Here is a 17,560-nt window from a genome sequence, read left to right on the forward strand (position 1 = left end):
TACACACATACACAATTATAGGGTAAGCGTGTTTTAAAAATTTTTAAAAGAAGCCATTTTCGGTTTTGTTTTGGTTTTCGGCCAAGTGCATCCTAAATTTTCGGTTTCGGTTTCGGCCCAGAATTCTCATTTCGGTGCATCACTATCAGTAATTATAATTCAGTAATATAATGTGAAATGTGCCATTTTGCATAATGTCTCATTTTCTTTTGGTACTTAGAGTATATTTTGATGCTAATATCTTTTGTACTTTAATCTAAGTAACATTTTGAATGCAGGACTTATACTTGTAACAGAATATTTTTTACTTATTGCAACTTTTACATAAGTAAACCATTTCAGCACCACCTCTATCACTGTTCAGTTATGATAAAATGTGAATTTATTATTTTCTACTTAAATTTATTTAGCCACAAATCAAAAAAGAAGTTAAATTATAGGACAAAATGACTTAGCATTTCTGGATTCCCATTATTTGTAGGGATTTATTTATTGCCATTATACACCATTGTCATACACCATACTGAAATGCACTGAGAAGATCACCGTGGCTGTGAGAATAGAGCACTAGTGAGTAAAAGTGCTGCCGCTGCGTAGCTGAACCCTGTCCTCAGTCATACTGACAGACCCACAGACCTCAAACTGGATGCACTTTCAGCAGTTAATTACATCACAGACATGTTTTAAAAAAGAAAGCTGAATGCTATGAAAGACACAGAGCTATAAGATCCGGCTCTGTACAAAGAGCTCTCTGTGACTTGCATGTAGTAACTTTACTACAACAATAGATGTGGTGCATGCTGTGCTCTGCTAACTCAACCAAACTTGCTGTGTTTTGTAGATGTTCATTTGTCCATTCTTAGAAAAAAACCTATCGCGCGATTGCTTAGAATTGCCTCCTTTCCTGTGATGTGGTAGGGTGGCAGTTTTTTTAAATTTGTCATTTTCTTATCATGTATTTTTTATATAGCAATGAGTGTATATATTGTTTATCGCCCACTTGCCTTGCAACATTTGTGTCTTGGAGGTCTACATATAGTTGCTTGTCTTGGTTTTTGTCCTGACATACAGTGTGAATTCTGGGACCTTATATACACAGGTGTGTGCCTTTTCTAGAATTTGTCCAGTCAACACAATTTGTTGCAATTTACCGCTCAAATTGTAGACATGTCTCAAGGATAAATAAAGTAAACAATATGCATCGGACCAATTTGAGTGCCACACCAAAGGGTCTGAATACCTGTTTTTAACTGAGAGTTTAAAGTTCTAGATTTTAGTAAATTTGCAAAAATTTCTATAGATGCTTTCATTCTAGGTTACTGGGAAGGGGTTTGAATATTTTCTGAAGCCACTGTATGAGTTGACTGAGTCTGTACATATTAGTCTCTACTAGGAGTGGAACATTTGACAAAATTTACTGTCTGGTTCATATCAAGGTTTTGGGTTTATGGTTTTTGGTTTGTTTCTGTTTTAGTAAAGCAGGGGGAGCACACTGCCAATTTCAACATGCTTTTTTTATTTATTTGGCAAAAAATACAAGTGCCTTAAAATTCTGGCTAAGAATATAAGAAACATAGACACTTCTTCATTGTCAACACAAAGTGCATCTTATCCTATATGCACACTGTAAACAGTTTCAACATAACACTACTTTGTTCATTCTATTTTTATGTTCTTCTACAAGATGATGAGTTTGTTCACACTCTTGGGCGCAAGACGAGATCTACTACTACTACTATATACTACTTTGGGGGCAACTGTGGTTCAGTGGGTAGAGCGGTCACCTCCAACCGGAGGGTTGGAGGTTTGAATCTCAGTGCCTGCAGTCTACTTGTTGAAGTGTCCTTGGGCAAGACACTAAACCCTCAAGTTGCCCCTGATGGTTAGAGCCATCGGTTGAGTTGGCACCTCAGATGGCTGCCTCGGTTCTGTACCGGAAACAAATTCCTTGTGTGTAACATACTTGGCCAAATAAAGGTGATTATTATTTTTATTAATACTAGAGAAAAATCCCTCACTTGGTACCGATGTACCCTGGACATTGAGTTAATGTTTTATCCATCACTTTCTTATGCACGTCATGGAACATAGAGAATTCCATTACATCAAATGCATCAACTGATAGTGCATGTCCCTGGACCCACTGCGTTTTTTAAAGCTTCAGGTCTAATTTTTTCCCCTCTGGCTCATTTATATTATTGCTGGTGGTCAGTGTGGTGACGACAGTTCGTCCATGCTGTTCTGTTGACCTGAACATACTTCTCACATCTTGCTTTCAGTATGTAAATCTCAGTACCGTACTTTCCAGGCTATAAGCCGCTACTTTTCTCACTTCATGCCCACACCCTCGTCATGTACAACACACGACGAAATGCATATGATGCAGCTTTCAATTTACAGGCGATCGATCTAGCTGTCGAAATATCTCATGTTACAACGTGGACACCTGCGGCTATGTACAAAATGCTTTAAATCCATAGCAGCTGTCTTGTCCGCTTGCCATTTTCAAGACTGACTGACAGTTGAGCTTGACCCTTTATTCATGTCAACTAAGTTTCATTGGGTTATTGACATGAGGCTTTTTTTCCCCCTCAGCAGTTTCTTATTTTTTCTGTCAGTTCTTCATCCTATTTCATAAGGACTGAATAATGCATACAGGCCCCAAACCATGATTAGCGAACCAAACAGGTTGGATTTTTTTATTTGAACCATTTCGCCTCTAGTCTCTACACTGAGAGTAGATGTTATTTATAGCCTGCTGCACTTCCCCTTCTTGACATGTATGGTGACTTCTTTTGCTACAGTATTCAACTCAACTCAAAACTTTATTTATATAGCGCTTTACCACAGCACAGCTGACCAAAGCACTTAACATATCATACAGATATAAAAACAACACATAAAAAGCTATAGACAGTAATATAAACACTAACACTACGGACAGAGTGTCATTCCTGGTCAAACGCCAATGACTAGAAGTAGGTCTTCAAATAAGACTTAAAAGTGGACAGTGAGGGGGCCTGCCTAATATAAAGCGGCAAGGCAATCCATAGGTTTGGACCTACCACAGCAAAGGCTCTGTCCCCCTATTCACTGCTTATCAATGTTAGAAATGAGGTCTGAACTTGATTTGATTTATTCTTTCAAGCATGTAAAGACAGTTGATATGTCAACACACATAATTTTACACATATCCAACAAATGCTAATCCAATATCAATTTGCTTATACCTAGTACATGCTTGAATGGAGTAGGAAGAAGTCAGACTTATCCAGTCCTACCCCATGAATACAGCAGACAAGAAGGATCTAATGGTACTTACTGATCTCTGGTCAGGTTCAGGTGATGAGCCCTTCTCTGCAATTCTTCTCCTGTAAGACAGAGTCCAGAATTATTTCTGAAAAACAGTTGCTATTTTTAAAAACATATCATCATGTTTAATGTTAATATCATAAAGCACAGACCACACAATTCCTCCTGAACTCCACATTTTTAAAACCTAAATTCCTTAGATTTCTCTAGATCTTACAGTGATACTTCTCTGTCAGCAACAAAGTGCATTTAAATTACGATTTTACTACATATCATCTCATAATACTGAGGAATAGTGAGAGTGATGAGTACATGAACTTATTCTTCAGGTGGCACAACAAAATCCATTGCGACCAACATTGGGGTTTGCTAAATCTACTGTATGGCAACTGTGTCAAGTTTCACTTTTCTGTAGTATATGAAACAAGATCTGAAATTCATTCATATGACTCAAGTGCCTATTTTGAGACGTACTGAATCGAAGAGTAATATATGATGTGTCGCTACCTCCTTGCTAACAGGGCACTCATCTCCTCCATGAGCCCTCCTCCTCCAGGCAGAGGGCCGTTGCCTCTGGCTTCAGATTTGGCCCCTCCAGCCCCTGGCATGGCTGCTGCCAGAGCGGCCGCCGCCTATTGCAATTTAACTTGTTCAGTAGTGTGAAGAGAGGAACATATTCTGAGCCAATAAAGCTTGCGTAAGGAGAAAAATGAGCAAGTAATATTTCTGTCTGTTTTAAGATAAAGACATCAGCTATATGTGTCCATTCAATGGAGCTGTGAAAGGCAAAGTGGTGATCACCAACTACAGACTCTACTTCAAGAGCTCAGATGCTGTAAGTCCCTTTAAGCTAATGTGGGCCTGTCAGTGGCTTATTATTACATGTATGCATTTGACATTTGGAAGACATCAACTAATCTACTTGCAATTATCATCACTCTTCAGTTTTGGTCTGCACCATATCACAAAAATATCTCTCTTTGTGGGTTCATCTTCATGAGTGACAATTTTCACATACAGTACAAGTAGTCGTGTGTTCCATTGTTAATATTAAAAATATTTGTCATAGTTAACACCAAAACATTCAGAAAATGCAGTCACACAGAGTATTGTAGTATTGTGATGTGAGCATAATAACATGCTGGCTCTGTTTTGTAGCATGTTGCAGTAACACTGGATGTTCCTTTGGGTGCCATCAGTCGGGTGGAGAAGATGGGTGGGGCATCAAGCAGAGGAGAAAACTCCTATGGCCTGGATATTACCTGCAAGGTGTGTGTATAACAAAGAGGGTGTTTTATTATTATTTCCGAGTACACACCAGTCAATATCACTAAAATGTCAAGTAATTACAAACCTTTAAAAGGTCTTGTGTACTGATTTTGACAAGTGCACTGGAACATTAAACAATGCATATGCTATAATCAGCTCTTAGGATTCTCTATTTTTCTCAAAGTTTCATCAAATGTCTGCATGATACACCAAAATAATGTAGGGATTTGTGATGCTCAAAGAGTTTAAAGAGGGAATTATAAAAAATTACTGTACATAACTCACTTACGGAATTATTTGCCCATGGAAATAAGTCATAGAATACATGGAATATTCATTCTTGTAGGGCTGAACGGTTAATCTTTTTCAAACTGAAATTGCGATTTAACAGATCATGATTTTCAAACCGCAAAAGCTGTGATTTGCTGTATTCACGGTAGGATTACGATGTCTAAGTCATGCCAGAGTGAATGTGTTGTTGGCCAGAATTTATGAGGATAGCACTAATCCTATGATGAAGATCAAAATAGACGTGCAGTCCTGGTTGCCGTTTTAACTAATGTTCCCCTATTCTTGTGTCATTTCCAGTGTGTTTGGGATCACTGTCATACTTGCAGGTGTTTATCTTGTCCACCCTATTTATATCAGTGAGGCTAGACTAAATAACAGAAACACCTTGCTGTTCAATGACAGCACAAACTACATCTGTCAAAGTTATACATTTGAATCCACACTTCACTGAAACACTTTGATCACAAACTGAACATTATCACCATTATGAAGGAAAAATGAATGTGAAATTACAGAACATCTGTAAATGGACATAACACTTTTCTATGCACTGAGGTGCACTCAAAGAACTTTACACAATTTGCTGTTCACACACACACGAATACACAAATGTTTGAGATCACAAGGAGCAACATGAGGTTAAGTGTATTGCTCAAGGGCATTTCGACATGTGGACTGGAGAAGCCTGGGATTGAACTGCCAACCCTACGGTTAGGGGACAACCTGGTCTAACTCCTGAGCCATAGCCACCCAAACTTGCATAAGATTTAACTCCTACTACATTATATTCAGATGTGTTCCTAATATTCTGACCCTGGAAAGCAAAAAATCCAGCAACACTTGCAGTATTTTGATCAACTTTAATAAAAAGACCAACACTTTTTGACATGAAACCTTCATCAGGGAGGACATTTTGCTTTCCAGTTTGTTTTTTTCCTTGTCTGTGCACCTTGACAGTGGGTGAAGTTGTGCCAGAACCTTCTGTTATATATAATATTATGACCCTCTCATGTATGTAGCTGGGGAGGACAAAATTATAGACGCCTCTGAATATAATTTAGTCCAGTCCACCACCTTTAACTATGACCTTAATAATGAACATATCATTGAATTTATACATTCATGACAATTTCACCAAAAACTTTAACATTTTAAGCTTCGTAACCATAGATGTTGAGGTGAAAGTGTTGCATTTAAGTGCATACAATTGTACATATGTACCAGATAGTGGTGGTGAGTGTAGATTTAATTAGGTGGACCCACCTGACAACTGAATGAATAGTAGAATGTATTAACGCCAAATGCAATAGTAGCTTATAGCCAGTACATTAAAAGAAAACTCCAGCAGTATTCAAAGTTTTTTTCCAGGAGTTGGAATATGCACTGCTACATACTGTATATGAAAGGAGTGCAATGCTAAATCAGCAGAGTAGACTTTTATGCTGAGTTTCAATTAAAGTCACTGAAAAATCATGCATCAGGATCAGTCACATTTTCTCTTCTCTGTTTTGAAATAATGTCTTGCATGAAACAAATGGTGTGTGGGTGTTGATAGTAAAGATGTTGGTGTCTGTTGTTAGGATATGAGGAACTTGAGGTTTGCCTTGAAGCAGGAAGGCCACAGCAGACGAGATATCTTTGAGCTCCTCTTCAGATATGCCTTCCCCATCTCACATGGTCTGGTAAGTCAGCTGATTTATACTGCCATCTACTGACTGACTGTTCTTTTCTTGTATCTGGAAAAGGTGGACTTTATCTGGCATCTTTAGCTGGCACTGCACTGGAAATTCAGATGATACAGTTGTAGCCTGATTTCCTCAGATATTGGGTCCAAAATGGTTGGACACACTATTGCTCAATATAGAGCACAATGACCATTATGTATAGGGTGTGCTTTTTAAATGCTATGTTTCTCACTGCCTTTGTTGTGAAAATTTGTTGAATCATGAACACTATTGTACTATGTGTATTTATAGCTGCAAAAAACATTTATATCCACCCAGTACTGTGTGTGAGAGGACATTTTTCAGCTTGGAGGAGTCCTCATTTTATTTCAAACCCGAATATTCCAGCAAATTTTGAAATGCGGAGATGTATTCCCCCACACATTATGATACACAGCTACCCGCCCACACCACAGCTCCGTTTGCCTGGCTAATATTTGTGCATGATTAAAATCTGCCTTAAAGAAAGCCTTACTAGGACTCTGGTAGTGGCCAGTAGAAACCATGAAAACAGAGTTTAACATTTTGTTGTAGATCTTTTTATTTCTGAAGGAGAATTTATGCTCTTTGGTGATGTCTGTGTTGGAATTCATGCACTGCTCTCTCACTCCCTTGGCTAAAGTTACTAGTAGCCTACTACTTAAAGAAGGACTTGATGGTGGGTTTCAGGGCTACTAACTTCGAACTGGTACTTCACTAGACGCGAGTGACGTGTTTGATCCGTTCGATGCACATCAACCCCAACCTCCTAGCAGTGTCTCTGATCAGAACAGCTGTCTGTCAGCTTATAGTATTGTGAAGATTGTTACATCTGTCCATCATTTATACAGTGAGAGCAGTCGTTTGTGCATAACCTGTTTATTTTGCAGTTGCACCTAGTGCAACCTTTGGAAGAAAAAAAGTCAGTTGCACCTTAAATTTGGTTGCAAAATGCAATTGATCATTCACAGGCTGGAGCCCTGTTTTAGTCTACTTAACAGTTGCTTTTTCTTGAGACACAACAATAATTTGTAAATATTTGCACTGAACACAGTGGTAGTACACACGTGTCCGCAGACACATCGGCCAGTTAGAGTACAGTCATCAGACAATGCCGATCACCTAAAAATGCCAAGAATTGGCCTGATTAATCAGCTGACCATTTAATAGGTTGACCACTAATCACAGGCTCATTTCACTACCCACAGCTTGTGACCATAGATGAGGGTTGGAGCATATTACACTGGTAAATTAAGAACTTTGCCTTTCGGCTCAGCTCCTTCTTCAACACAACGGTCTGGTACAGCACCTGCATTACTGCTGCCATGCCAGTCTTGGGCTCAATTTTACCCCCACTTGTGAACAAGGCCCCAAGATACTTAAACTCTTTCGCTTGGGGCAGCAACTCACTTCCAACCCAGAGGGAGCAGGCCACTGCAGCAAAGCAGCATGGCCTCAGACTCATTGATACAACCTCTTTCACAAGGGACTCCTGGCAAGACTGCAGACAAAAGACACTGTCATCTGCATAATAATGAATATGGATTCTGTCAATCAATGTTAACCCCCATATTATTAATATAAAGAGAAAATAAAAAGGGGCTAAGCACCGAACCTTGTGGCACTCCATTAACAACAGTCAGCCAGTTGGAAATGAGCCCAGATCACATTTCATGACCAGGATATGCATAAAACTAGGAAATTGCAAACAGCAGTAAAGTGGTCCCTCGTTAATCGCGGGAGTTGCATTCTAAAAATAACCCGCAATAGGCGAAATCCGCGAAGTAGTCAGCTTTATTTTTTAGAATTATTATAGATGTTTTAAGGCTGTAAAACCCCTCACTACACACTTTAAACACTTTTCTCATCTCTGTTCATACAGTACAGTATGTTAGACAGCTCAGCAGTTAACCATGGATTATTTTGGCTCTTTATTTCAGATTTTTGAAAAGGTGTGTGCTTGTCTAAAATACTAACAAATGCATGTTCAAAGAATTACCATGCAGATTCAGCAACATCCGTTAAGTTAGGTATAAGGGTCAAGGTTAAGGTCTCCAGGAAATGTAAGTTAGTCACTGTAAAATTCCTGCAAGGCATGAAAACTAACGTGTGTGTGTGTGTGTGTGTGTGTGTGTGTGAACACGTGCATGTGTGCATGTGCCGCTGCTATAATATTATTGTATCGTTTAAATTAAAACTCTTCCTCTCTTCCCTCTATCCAGCCTTTGTTTGCATTTGTGAATCAGGAAAAGTATGAGGAGGATGGCTGGAATGTCTACAAACCCATAGAGGAGTTTAGACGACAGGTAAGGAAGTCCTGCTGCTTCCTGATACAAACACTTACCAGTACTCTTATTGCTACTGCTGTAAATAATTATGTCATTTAGGTGTGTTGTGTAAATAGAACTTGAAGCACAAACTGTTGGTAGACGGGAATAGATTTTAAATGGTCTTACAAAAGGAGCATTACACTCTTTTAGTCAGTATCTCATGGTGACTATTTTCTTTTGTAGGGTTTACCCAATAACAAGTGGCGTATTACATTCATCAATAGGAGCTATGAACTTTGTGACACCTACCCAACTGTTTTGGCTGTACCCTTTAAAAGTAAAGAGGAGGACCTCAGAAGGGTGGCTGCCTTCAGGTCAAGAGGACGCATACCGGTGAGTACATTGCTTATCTATATAAAAAGGCAGCATATTATGCATGAGTAGAGAATTCAGTTAAATTTTATTTGTATAGCGCCAATTTACAACAAAAATCATCTCAGGGCAGGTAGATGTGGCCGGTGACTGCTCATTAGAAACGTACAGCTTCAGAGCCAGGTCTACATGGAGGGAGGGAGGGATGGAGGGAGGGAGGGGACGCAAAGTTAATTACATGTAATGCTGGCATATAAATGCATGGAGAGTGAGGGGAGGGGAGGAGGACTGTGTGAGTTTGACTGAAAAAAGAATTAACTTGAGGTCCACTTATTAGCTTTTAAATTAGGTACGTTATGGCCTGGTGAAATGTGACGTATATCAAGCCAGTAATAATCATGAGCTGTGGCTTCATCAAAATGCCCTAGTGCCCATCCCAGTTAGGCTTTTTTGCAGTGTGCTTTTATTGAGTCTTTCACAGCTGTCTCCCTGTAAGACTTTGTTGTTGTTAAAAGCTACCTGACTGTGACTCCATGTCCTATAGTACTGTCTGTCTTTGTGCCTTAGGTTTTATCATGGATCCACAGGGAGAACCAGGCAGTGATCATTCGCTGCAGCCAGCCACTGGTTGGCATGTCTGGTAAAAGAAACAAGGATGATGAGCGTTACCTGGACCTGATCAGGGAAGCAAACAACACCCCCAAGCTCACCATATATGATGCTAGGCCCAACGTCAACGCAGTGGCCAACAAGGTCAGAACAGAAAGCAAGTACTGTCAGTGGTCAGAGGGTTGATTTGACAGACACAGGAGGATGCACAGCTATTACCATCTCATGTATAACTCTTGTCAGTGTACATCTGTTTGAAATAGGAGCTAGCAGTGATAAGGAGACAAAGGAAAAGTAACAAATGCCAACAGACACAGACTGTGTTGTGACTGTGAATCTTAACTCTTGACTAGGCTTAAACCTTTAGCATACAAGACATCATAGTTCTGCAGTGGTTCAGGTATTACGGTGTGATGGTTTCCCTTTTAAAAATGTGAGAATTAGGGCTATGAATAAAGACCAGCAGACCAGGCTATTATAATACTCTCATTGTCCAGGCTTCCCAAAAAAATTATAAATAAGTCACATCCAGGGTATATAGTTGGATAGACTTCTTCCTGTGCATATCGAGAGTGCACACAGCATGTACATGATGATTGCTCAAGTTAAGCTAGCATAACTGCCTAAAATGCATGGTAGAAGTTAAAAATGAGTGAGGTTTCAATGTAGGCATACATTCACTCAGCCCCTCTGTGCCACACTCTTAAATTCTTTCTCTCCCATTAACAAACACACGACAATGGACCCGCTGAACAGCTTCTCATGTCTGTGTGTGTTTGCTTTTTAACACAACGCTGTCAATCATGGAGATCCAACTTTTTTAATGTTTTATTACTTTAGCAAGCTAGTAAAGCTGGCTAAGCTGTCTCATTAGAATACAGCTGTTGCCGAGGTTAGCACCCTGTACATAGCATGAATGTATATGGACTGCTCTGCAGGTGGATTAGATTAATGCTAATTCTTAAACTGAAGCTGAATGTTTGCTCCCTCAGTCCAGGGGAATATTGAAAAATGTGGGAACACTGATCAGTCCAACCAGTGTGAGTAGCACTCCACTTGATTCATTTTTAATATTTTCTGGCTTCAGCCAGTGCTACTGTAGCTGCAAGAGAGGTTCAGGAAGAGATAGCTGAAAAGAGAGAGGTACGAGAGGAGGAGGACAGCAGCTAGAATGCTGCTGAATAGTCCTGCACCAGGTTGGCAAAAATGATGTGTAACAGCTTTAAAAAAAAAAAAAAAAAAGAAAAAAGTTTATATTAATTCACGGGTGCAGGAATGGGTAAAAATAGACTAACTGCAGGTAGGTAGTGAGTGAAGTAATTTATAAAGGTAAAGTTCCTTTTAAGTGTTTAATCCAGCATAATTTTATCAAGCCTAAATAATTGATACATTTATTGTGAAGGCCTATAACACAACCTTTGACTTCTCAACTCACATCCAGCCAATAGGATGCCACTCAGACATCAATGTAGGCTAGGTGTCAGTGTGTCAAACTGGATAACCTAAAAGTGAAAATAGCTAGTGTTGATTACAGAATTGTGGACAATATATCATTGAAGGCCAAGTCAGATGTATGGGAGAAATTTGGTGTGGTTACAGACAGTGAGAACTGCGTTATCATTGGCTTCACTACTTGTGAATAGTACAAAGGAGTGTTAGCGTTTAATAGCTGCAAGCTAGGCACTTCCTCACTAAGGGAACAGCTGTAGAGCCCAGGTGCTGTGTCCATTGACAGATACTTTTCCAAGAACACAACTCTCAAGAACTTTAAAGTAAGTGACCGTGTAGCTTAAAGTTTATTCTAATTATCAATATGGATCGGGTCACAGGTCTTTTGTTAATGTATTGGATCGTGTCCAGATCTCATTTAGAAATAACTCTAGATAAGGGGTCGGGTTTGATATGGAATATGAAGTGTGTGGATTTTCAAAGTTGGGCCAGTGCAGGACTCTGTGCTGCTGCTGCTGTGGGATAGCCAGCTAGTGTAGATGGGACAGGTCAGTTGAACAGCACAACAGCAAGCACAGATGCATTATACTATTACAATATATATAACTAGGGGAAAAAATAGACTAATTCTATTGTCACGAGTAGACAAATTCTGTGGGAAAAACTGGTTTGTCTATTGTTGTACATGAATGGTTTAGTTTTAAGTAAATCAGTATAGGAAATATGTAGTTTCCTTTAAAATCATTAGTAAGCAACAATTAATATGCGATTAACAAGAGTGACCTAGTACAATATAAGACAAACGCATTTTTTGATGGATGCAAAATATATCGCCTGTACTGAAAAGTAACAAAATAAACAAGACAATTAGTCAAAACTATTTAATGGCCATTAATCACAAATTAATTGCAAAATTGTTTCTTTATCTGTTCTAAACAGTAGTGAAAAGTAACTAAGTACTTAAGTACAGTTTTGTGGTATCTATACTTGAGTATTTTGCTTTTCTGTTACTTTCTAGTTTGACTTCACTACATTTTAGAAGTAAATATTGTACTTTTTTACACCGCTACTTATTTTATAACTGTAGTTACTAGTTAATTTTCCTAACCAGATTAACAAAAAAAATACAGTATAATTATGACCTTGTTGATCTATAGTGAAAAATTCACAAGCTACCCAGCAGTAATTCAAATTAAATGCATATAAGCTATTTAAAGCTACCCTCTCCCTTACTAGTTGTAACATTGAATGTGATGTACACAATAATGCAGCGGTAATTATAATACAATAATATGATATACAGGAATGTAAAATGTGGCATTCTGCACAATGAGTATTTTTACTGTTAGCACTTTAAGTATGTTTTGATGCTAATACTTTTTTCTTAAGTAACATTTTTAATGCAGGACTTTTCCTTGTAGCAGAGTATTTTTACCTTCTGTTTTGCTACATTTACTTAAGTATAGGATCTGAGTACTTCTTTCACCACTGGTTCTAAATTTACCTTAAAGGGAGCCCGAGGTAACTGTGATTACTGAGTGAAGTCCAGCCTCTCATGAGTGCAGCCGTGTTTGTGTGTCCCAACGCCTCCTCCACTTTAGCTTTCTTGTCTTCATACATGTTGTGTATCTTGGTTACAGTGGTGGCTCTTGATGACAATTCATACGTGATCGGCCTGCAAGCTGTATCCACCCATTTAACTATCACTGTTGAAGGTTTGTTGCTTGTAGAGTTGTCCAGGCGTCTCCTTTGCGAACTATCCAGCATGGTCTGCCTTTGGCAAGGGGGAGGAGGGCTCTCTGAATCAGTTGTGTGCTTGGACAGCAAGTGGTATTTGAGACTCGACAAACTCTGGTTGACAGTAAATGCAAATATGTTTGGTCTTGTCTAGAGATCCATCTGGCCGGGCTTTGAAGCTGAACTTGCCAGTCAGAAGACCCTTTTCTTTATATCATTTCTGCTCTTTCATGATTTCCCAAACTATGAGGTGGCACAAGGATCATATTCACAGAATGTGTGTGCATTAATCACACATCAAATTTGTGGTGTTAAAAGCTACAGTCATGTGAAAAAATTAGGACACCCTTTGAAAGCATGTGTATTTTGTAACATGTTTTAATATATGGTTATTTAATCTCAATTTTAACAATACAGAGAGATTAAAGTAATACAACTAAACAAGTAAAACTGAAGAAAAGTCTTTTCAAGATCTTCTGTAAATGTAATTCTACAAAAATGCCTATTCTAACTGAGGAAAAAGATAGCACACCCTAGCCCCTAATAGCTAGTGTTACCTCCTTTGGCTGAAATAACTGCAGTGAGACGGTTCTTGTAGCCATCTACCAGTCTCTGACATCGGTCTGAGGGAATTTTACCCCACTCCTCAATGTAGAATTGTTTCAGCTGTGAGATGTTTGAGGGGTTTCTTGCATGTACAGCCCTTTTCAAGTCACCCCACAGCATCTCAATGGGATTCAGGTCTGGACTTTGACTCGGCCATTCCAGGACTCTCCATTTCTTCTTTTCCAGCCAGTCTTCGGTTGATTTACTGTCAGCTTTAATTTTCTAACCGATGGTCTCACATGTTCTTCAAGCACCTTCTGATACACAGTAGAATTCATGGTGGATTCTATGATGGTGAGCTGACCAGGTCCTGCTGCAGCAAAGCAGCCCCAAACCATGACACTTCCACCTCCATGCTTCACAGTTGGTATGAGGTTCTTTTCCTGGAATGCTGTGTTTGGTTTACGCCAAACATGTCCTCTGCTCTGGTGTCCAAATAATTCAATTTTGGACTCATCTGTCCAAAGAACATTATTCCAGAAGTCCTGGTCTTTGTCAACATTCTCTCTGGCAAATGTCAGTCTGGCCTTGATGTTTCTCTTAGAGAGCAAAGGTTTCCTCCTTGCACGCCTCCCATGCAAGTTAAACTTGTGCAGTCTCTTTCTGATTGTAGAGGCATGCACTTCTACATCAACAGTAGCCAGAGCCTGCTGTAGGTCTCGAGATGACATTTTAGGGTTTTTGGAGACCTCTTTTAGCATCTCGCGGTCTGCTCTTGGGGTGAACTTGCTGGGGCGACCAGACCTGGGCATGTTGGCAGTTGTTTTGAAAGCCCTCCACTTGTAGACTATCTTCCGGACAGTGGAATGGCTGATTTCAAAATCTTTTGAGATCTTTTTAAATCCTTTACCAGACTCATAGGCTGCTACAATGTTTTTTCTGAAGGCCTCTGACAGCTCTTTTGCTCTCACCATGGTGCTCACTCTCACTTCAACAGTCAGGAGCACACCAAACTAAATGTTTGAGGTTTAGATGGGGCAAGCCTCATTCAAAATGCTGAGTAACGATCTACTAATTATGTGCACCTGGTGTGATATACCTGTGTGTGATTTGAGCCATTTTAAGAGGGCATACATGTGAGGGTGTGCTAACTTTTTCCTCAGTTGGAATAGGCATTTTTGTAGAATTACATTTACAGAAGATCTTGAAAAGACTTTTCTTCAGTTTTACTTGTTTAGTTGTATTACTTTAATCTCTCTGTATTGTTAAAATTGAGATTAAATAACCATATATTAAAACATGTTACAAAATACACATGCTTTCAAAGGGTGTCCTAATTTTTTCACATGACTGTATTTAATAATTACTAATGCAAACATACCTTTGCCTTGATGTATATTTCTCATCCTGTTTTCTTCTTTGTTCTTTTCTGTGCTTAAGATGTCCTTTTTTTGGAACGTTACTTTATTGCTGATTTTTCTATGCAGCCAAATGTTAGGGTCTGACAGACTGCATTTGGAACATTTCAAACACTCTTGGTGGCCCTCTAGCAGCCACCGGGGCTGCAAGACGGTCACAAATGTGAGGATAAATGTGCATCATGCATTATTTTGCTTATTTATTTGTTTTTGTCACATTTTGTTAATAAAGCCCTTGTTGTGTAACTATTGTTAACCAGGAACCATAAGATTTTTTAAAATAAATTTAAAATACACATTTCTTTCAGTATAGCTTATTTACAACTCCCTACTTTATGTTGTCTCTACAGCTCAAGGACATCTTGAGGGAGGAGGTTATAATGTTAACTCAACAGAAGCTGTTGGAATGGAAAAGATGTTTACATTTTAAAACACTGAAACATTTGCAAATCACCAGGGCCACTTTTTACTGTTGAACATTTTCAGAGAGGTGCTATGCACAAAAAATGTATAATAAATTTTCTATAAATTTCACTTCTCATTGTGATGTCTTGTTGAATATCGAGGAAAAGGAAAGGAAACGCGTTATGGCAAGTCTTCTTCCCAGAGGGTGTTACAGTAGTTATGTACTTCATGCAATCTTTTCCCATCTGCAGTAAGTATTTATAACTACAAAAACAGTAATGCAGAAGTTTCAGAATCAGCTTTATTGGCCGTGTGTGGAACACAAGGAATTTGACTCTGGTACAGCGGCTCTCAATGTGTATGTACATATCTTCATACAAGGCAACAGCAAGGGGCAACAGTATACCAACATAAGGCTGTGTAGTATAACAAAATAAACACTATAAACAAGCAATAAACAATGCAAACAGACAAAGGAATGTTCATCAGGAGATTAGATAAAAATAGAGGCCAGTACGAATCTCTATAATCTGTACAATGTATATTTACCGGTATTGCACTGAGGGTTATTGTCCAGTCATACTGTCATGGGTTAAGTGCTGATCAGAGTGATGGCTCGGGGGAAGAAACTGTCTTTGTGCCTGGTTGTCTTGGCGCACAGGGACCTGCAACAGATTGTATCCAGGGTGTGAAGGGTCTGCAGAAATCTTCTCCGCCTTCCTTTTGACACGTAGTCTTCCAGGCTGGCACCGAAAATCTTTCTGCAGACCTGACTGTCCACTGCAGTCTGTACTTGTCCTGTTTGGTAGCTGAGCCAAACCAGACAGTGATGGAGGTGCAGAGAACAGACTTGATGATTCCTCTGTAGAACTGTATCAGTAGCTCCTGGGGCAGGTTGAACGTCCTGAGCTGGTGCAGGAAGTACATCCTTTGCTGTGCCTTCTTGATGATGGTCCTGATGTTGGACGTCCACTTCAGGTCCTGGGAGACAGTGGGGCCCAGGAACTTGTAGGACTTTACTGCTGATACAGTGCTGCCAAGTATGACGAGGGGGAGTAAGGTGGGGGGGCTCTTCCTGAAGTCCACTGTCATCTCCACTGTTTTGAGTGTGTTCAGCTCCAGGTTGTTGCGGCTACACGTCTATAGGGTGACTCGTCACTGACTCTGATGAGATCAATGACCGTTATGTCATCAGCAAATTTTAGGAGCTTGACATTGACAGAGGGGTCCTTCGAGATGCAGTTGTTGGTGTAGAGTGAAAACAGCACAGGGGAGAGCACACATTCCTAGGGGGCGCCTGTGCTTATTGTCTGGGTGCTGGATGTGGTTTTCCCCAGCCTTACCTGTTGCTTCCTGTCTGTCAGAAAGCTAGTAATCCACTGACAGGTGGGGGCAGGCACAGTGAGCTGGGTCAATTTAGAGTGGAGGATGTCTGGGATGATGGTGTTGAATGCTGAGCTGAAGTCCACAAAGAGGGCCCGTGCATAGGTCCCTGGGCAGTCGAGGTGTTTCAGGATGTAATACAGTGCCCAGTAGGTGAACTGCAGGGGGTCTACGATGTCCTTCAACATGTCCTTCGTATAACATTAACCTCTAGAGTCCCTGCGTCCTCTGAATAACGAAGTAGATTGTTATGAATGCTGTCCACAAGCAATTGACCCACGAACATAACTGCTGTAAATGTATATAAAAAACACAGCACTGGCATTACTGTCCAACAATGAATAAACTGACAAATCAGGTTTTGAATAGCTTAATATGGACTTATTGCCATATTCTGGTATCACTGGTACATTACATAATATACCCATCAAATTTAGTTTTTTGGCAGAGAAGACACCTTAGCGTTCACTTCTTAAAAAGACCCTACATTTTTGATAAAATCCACTAGAATGTAGACATGAGTAAATTTTAATCTCCCAAATGCTTAGAAAGCAGGCTTCGGTAGGTTAATTTGCAACTCCTGTACAGTCTCAATCTCTTGTTAGTTTTGCAGGACTGTTGCTCTGTGCTCTCCCAGCATAATAAAACCTTGTGTTTTATCAAGCTGAATAACGAAGTAGAGAGAATGTTAACATGTCTTTTCTTCTCTAGCTGTTTTTGTTTCATGGACTATGTGATTTTAAAGTAACTTATTTAAGAGAGCCTTTCTTTAAGATGATTTGAAAATATTTGTGCC

General features: G+C 39.5%; 1 protein-coding gene across 2 annotated transcripts in view; it reads left to right on the plus strand.

Annotated features, from left to right (window-relative positions):
* mtm1 (myotubularin 1) overlaps nucleotides 1-17,560 on the plus strand; it is a 32,341-nt gene that overhangs the window by 8,458 nt on the left and 6,323 nt on the right. For both annotated transcript variants that reach the window (XM_020594948.1, XM_020594949.1), the window contains exons 4-9: nucleotides 4,053-4,147; nucleotides 4,471-4,581; nucleotides 6,453-6,554; nucleotides 8,798-8,881; nucleotides 9,089-9,238; nucleotides 9,785-9,970. In XM_020594948.1, coding sequence (XP_020450604.1) covers nucleotides 4,053-4,147; nucleotides 4,471-4,581; nucleotides 6,453-6,554; nucleotides 8,798-8,881; nucleotides 9,089-9,238; nucleotides 9,785-9,970 — 728 coding nt within the window. The remainder of the gene's footprint in view (nucleotides 1-4,052; nucleotides 4,148-4,470; nucleotides 4,582-6,452; nucleotides 6,555-8,797; nucleotides 8,882-9,088; nucleotides 9,239-9,784; nucleotides 9,971-17,560) is intronic.

This window comes from Monopterus albus, unplaced genomic scaffold (genome assembly GCF_001952655.1).
Source record: "Monopterus albus unplaced genomic scaffold, M_albus_1.0 scaffold25.1, whole genome shotgun sequence".
In the NCBI taxonomy this organism is placed as follows: Eukaryota; Metazoa; Chordata; class Actinopteri; order Synbranchiformes; family Synbranchidae; genus Monopterus; species Monopterus albus.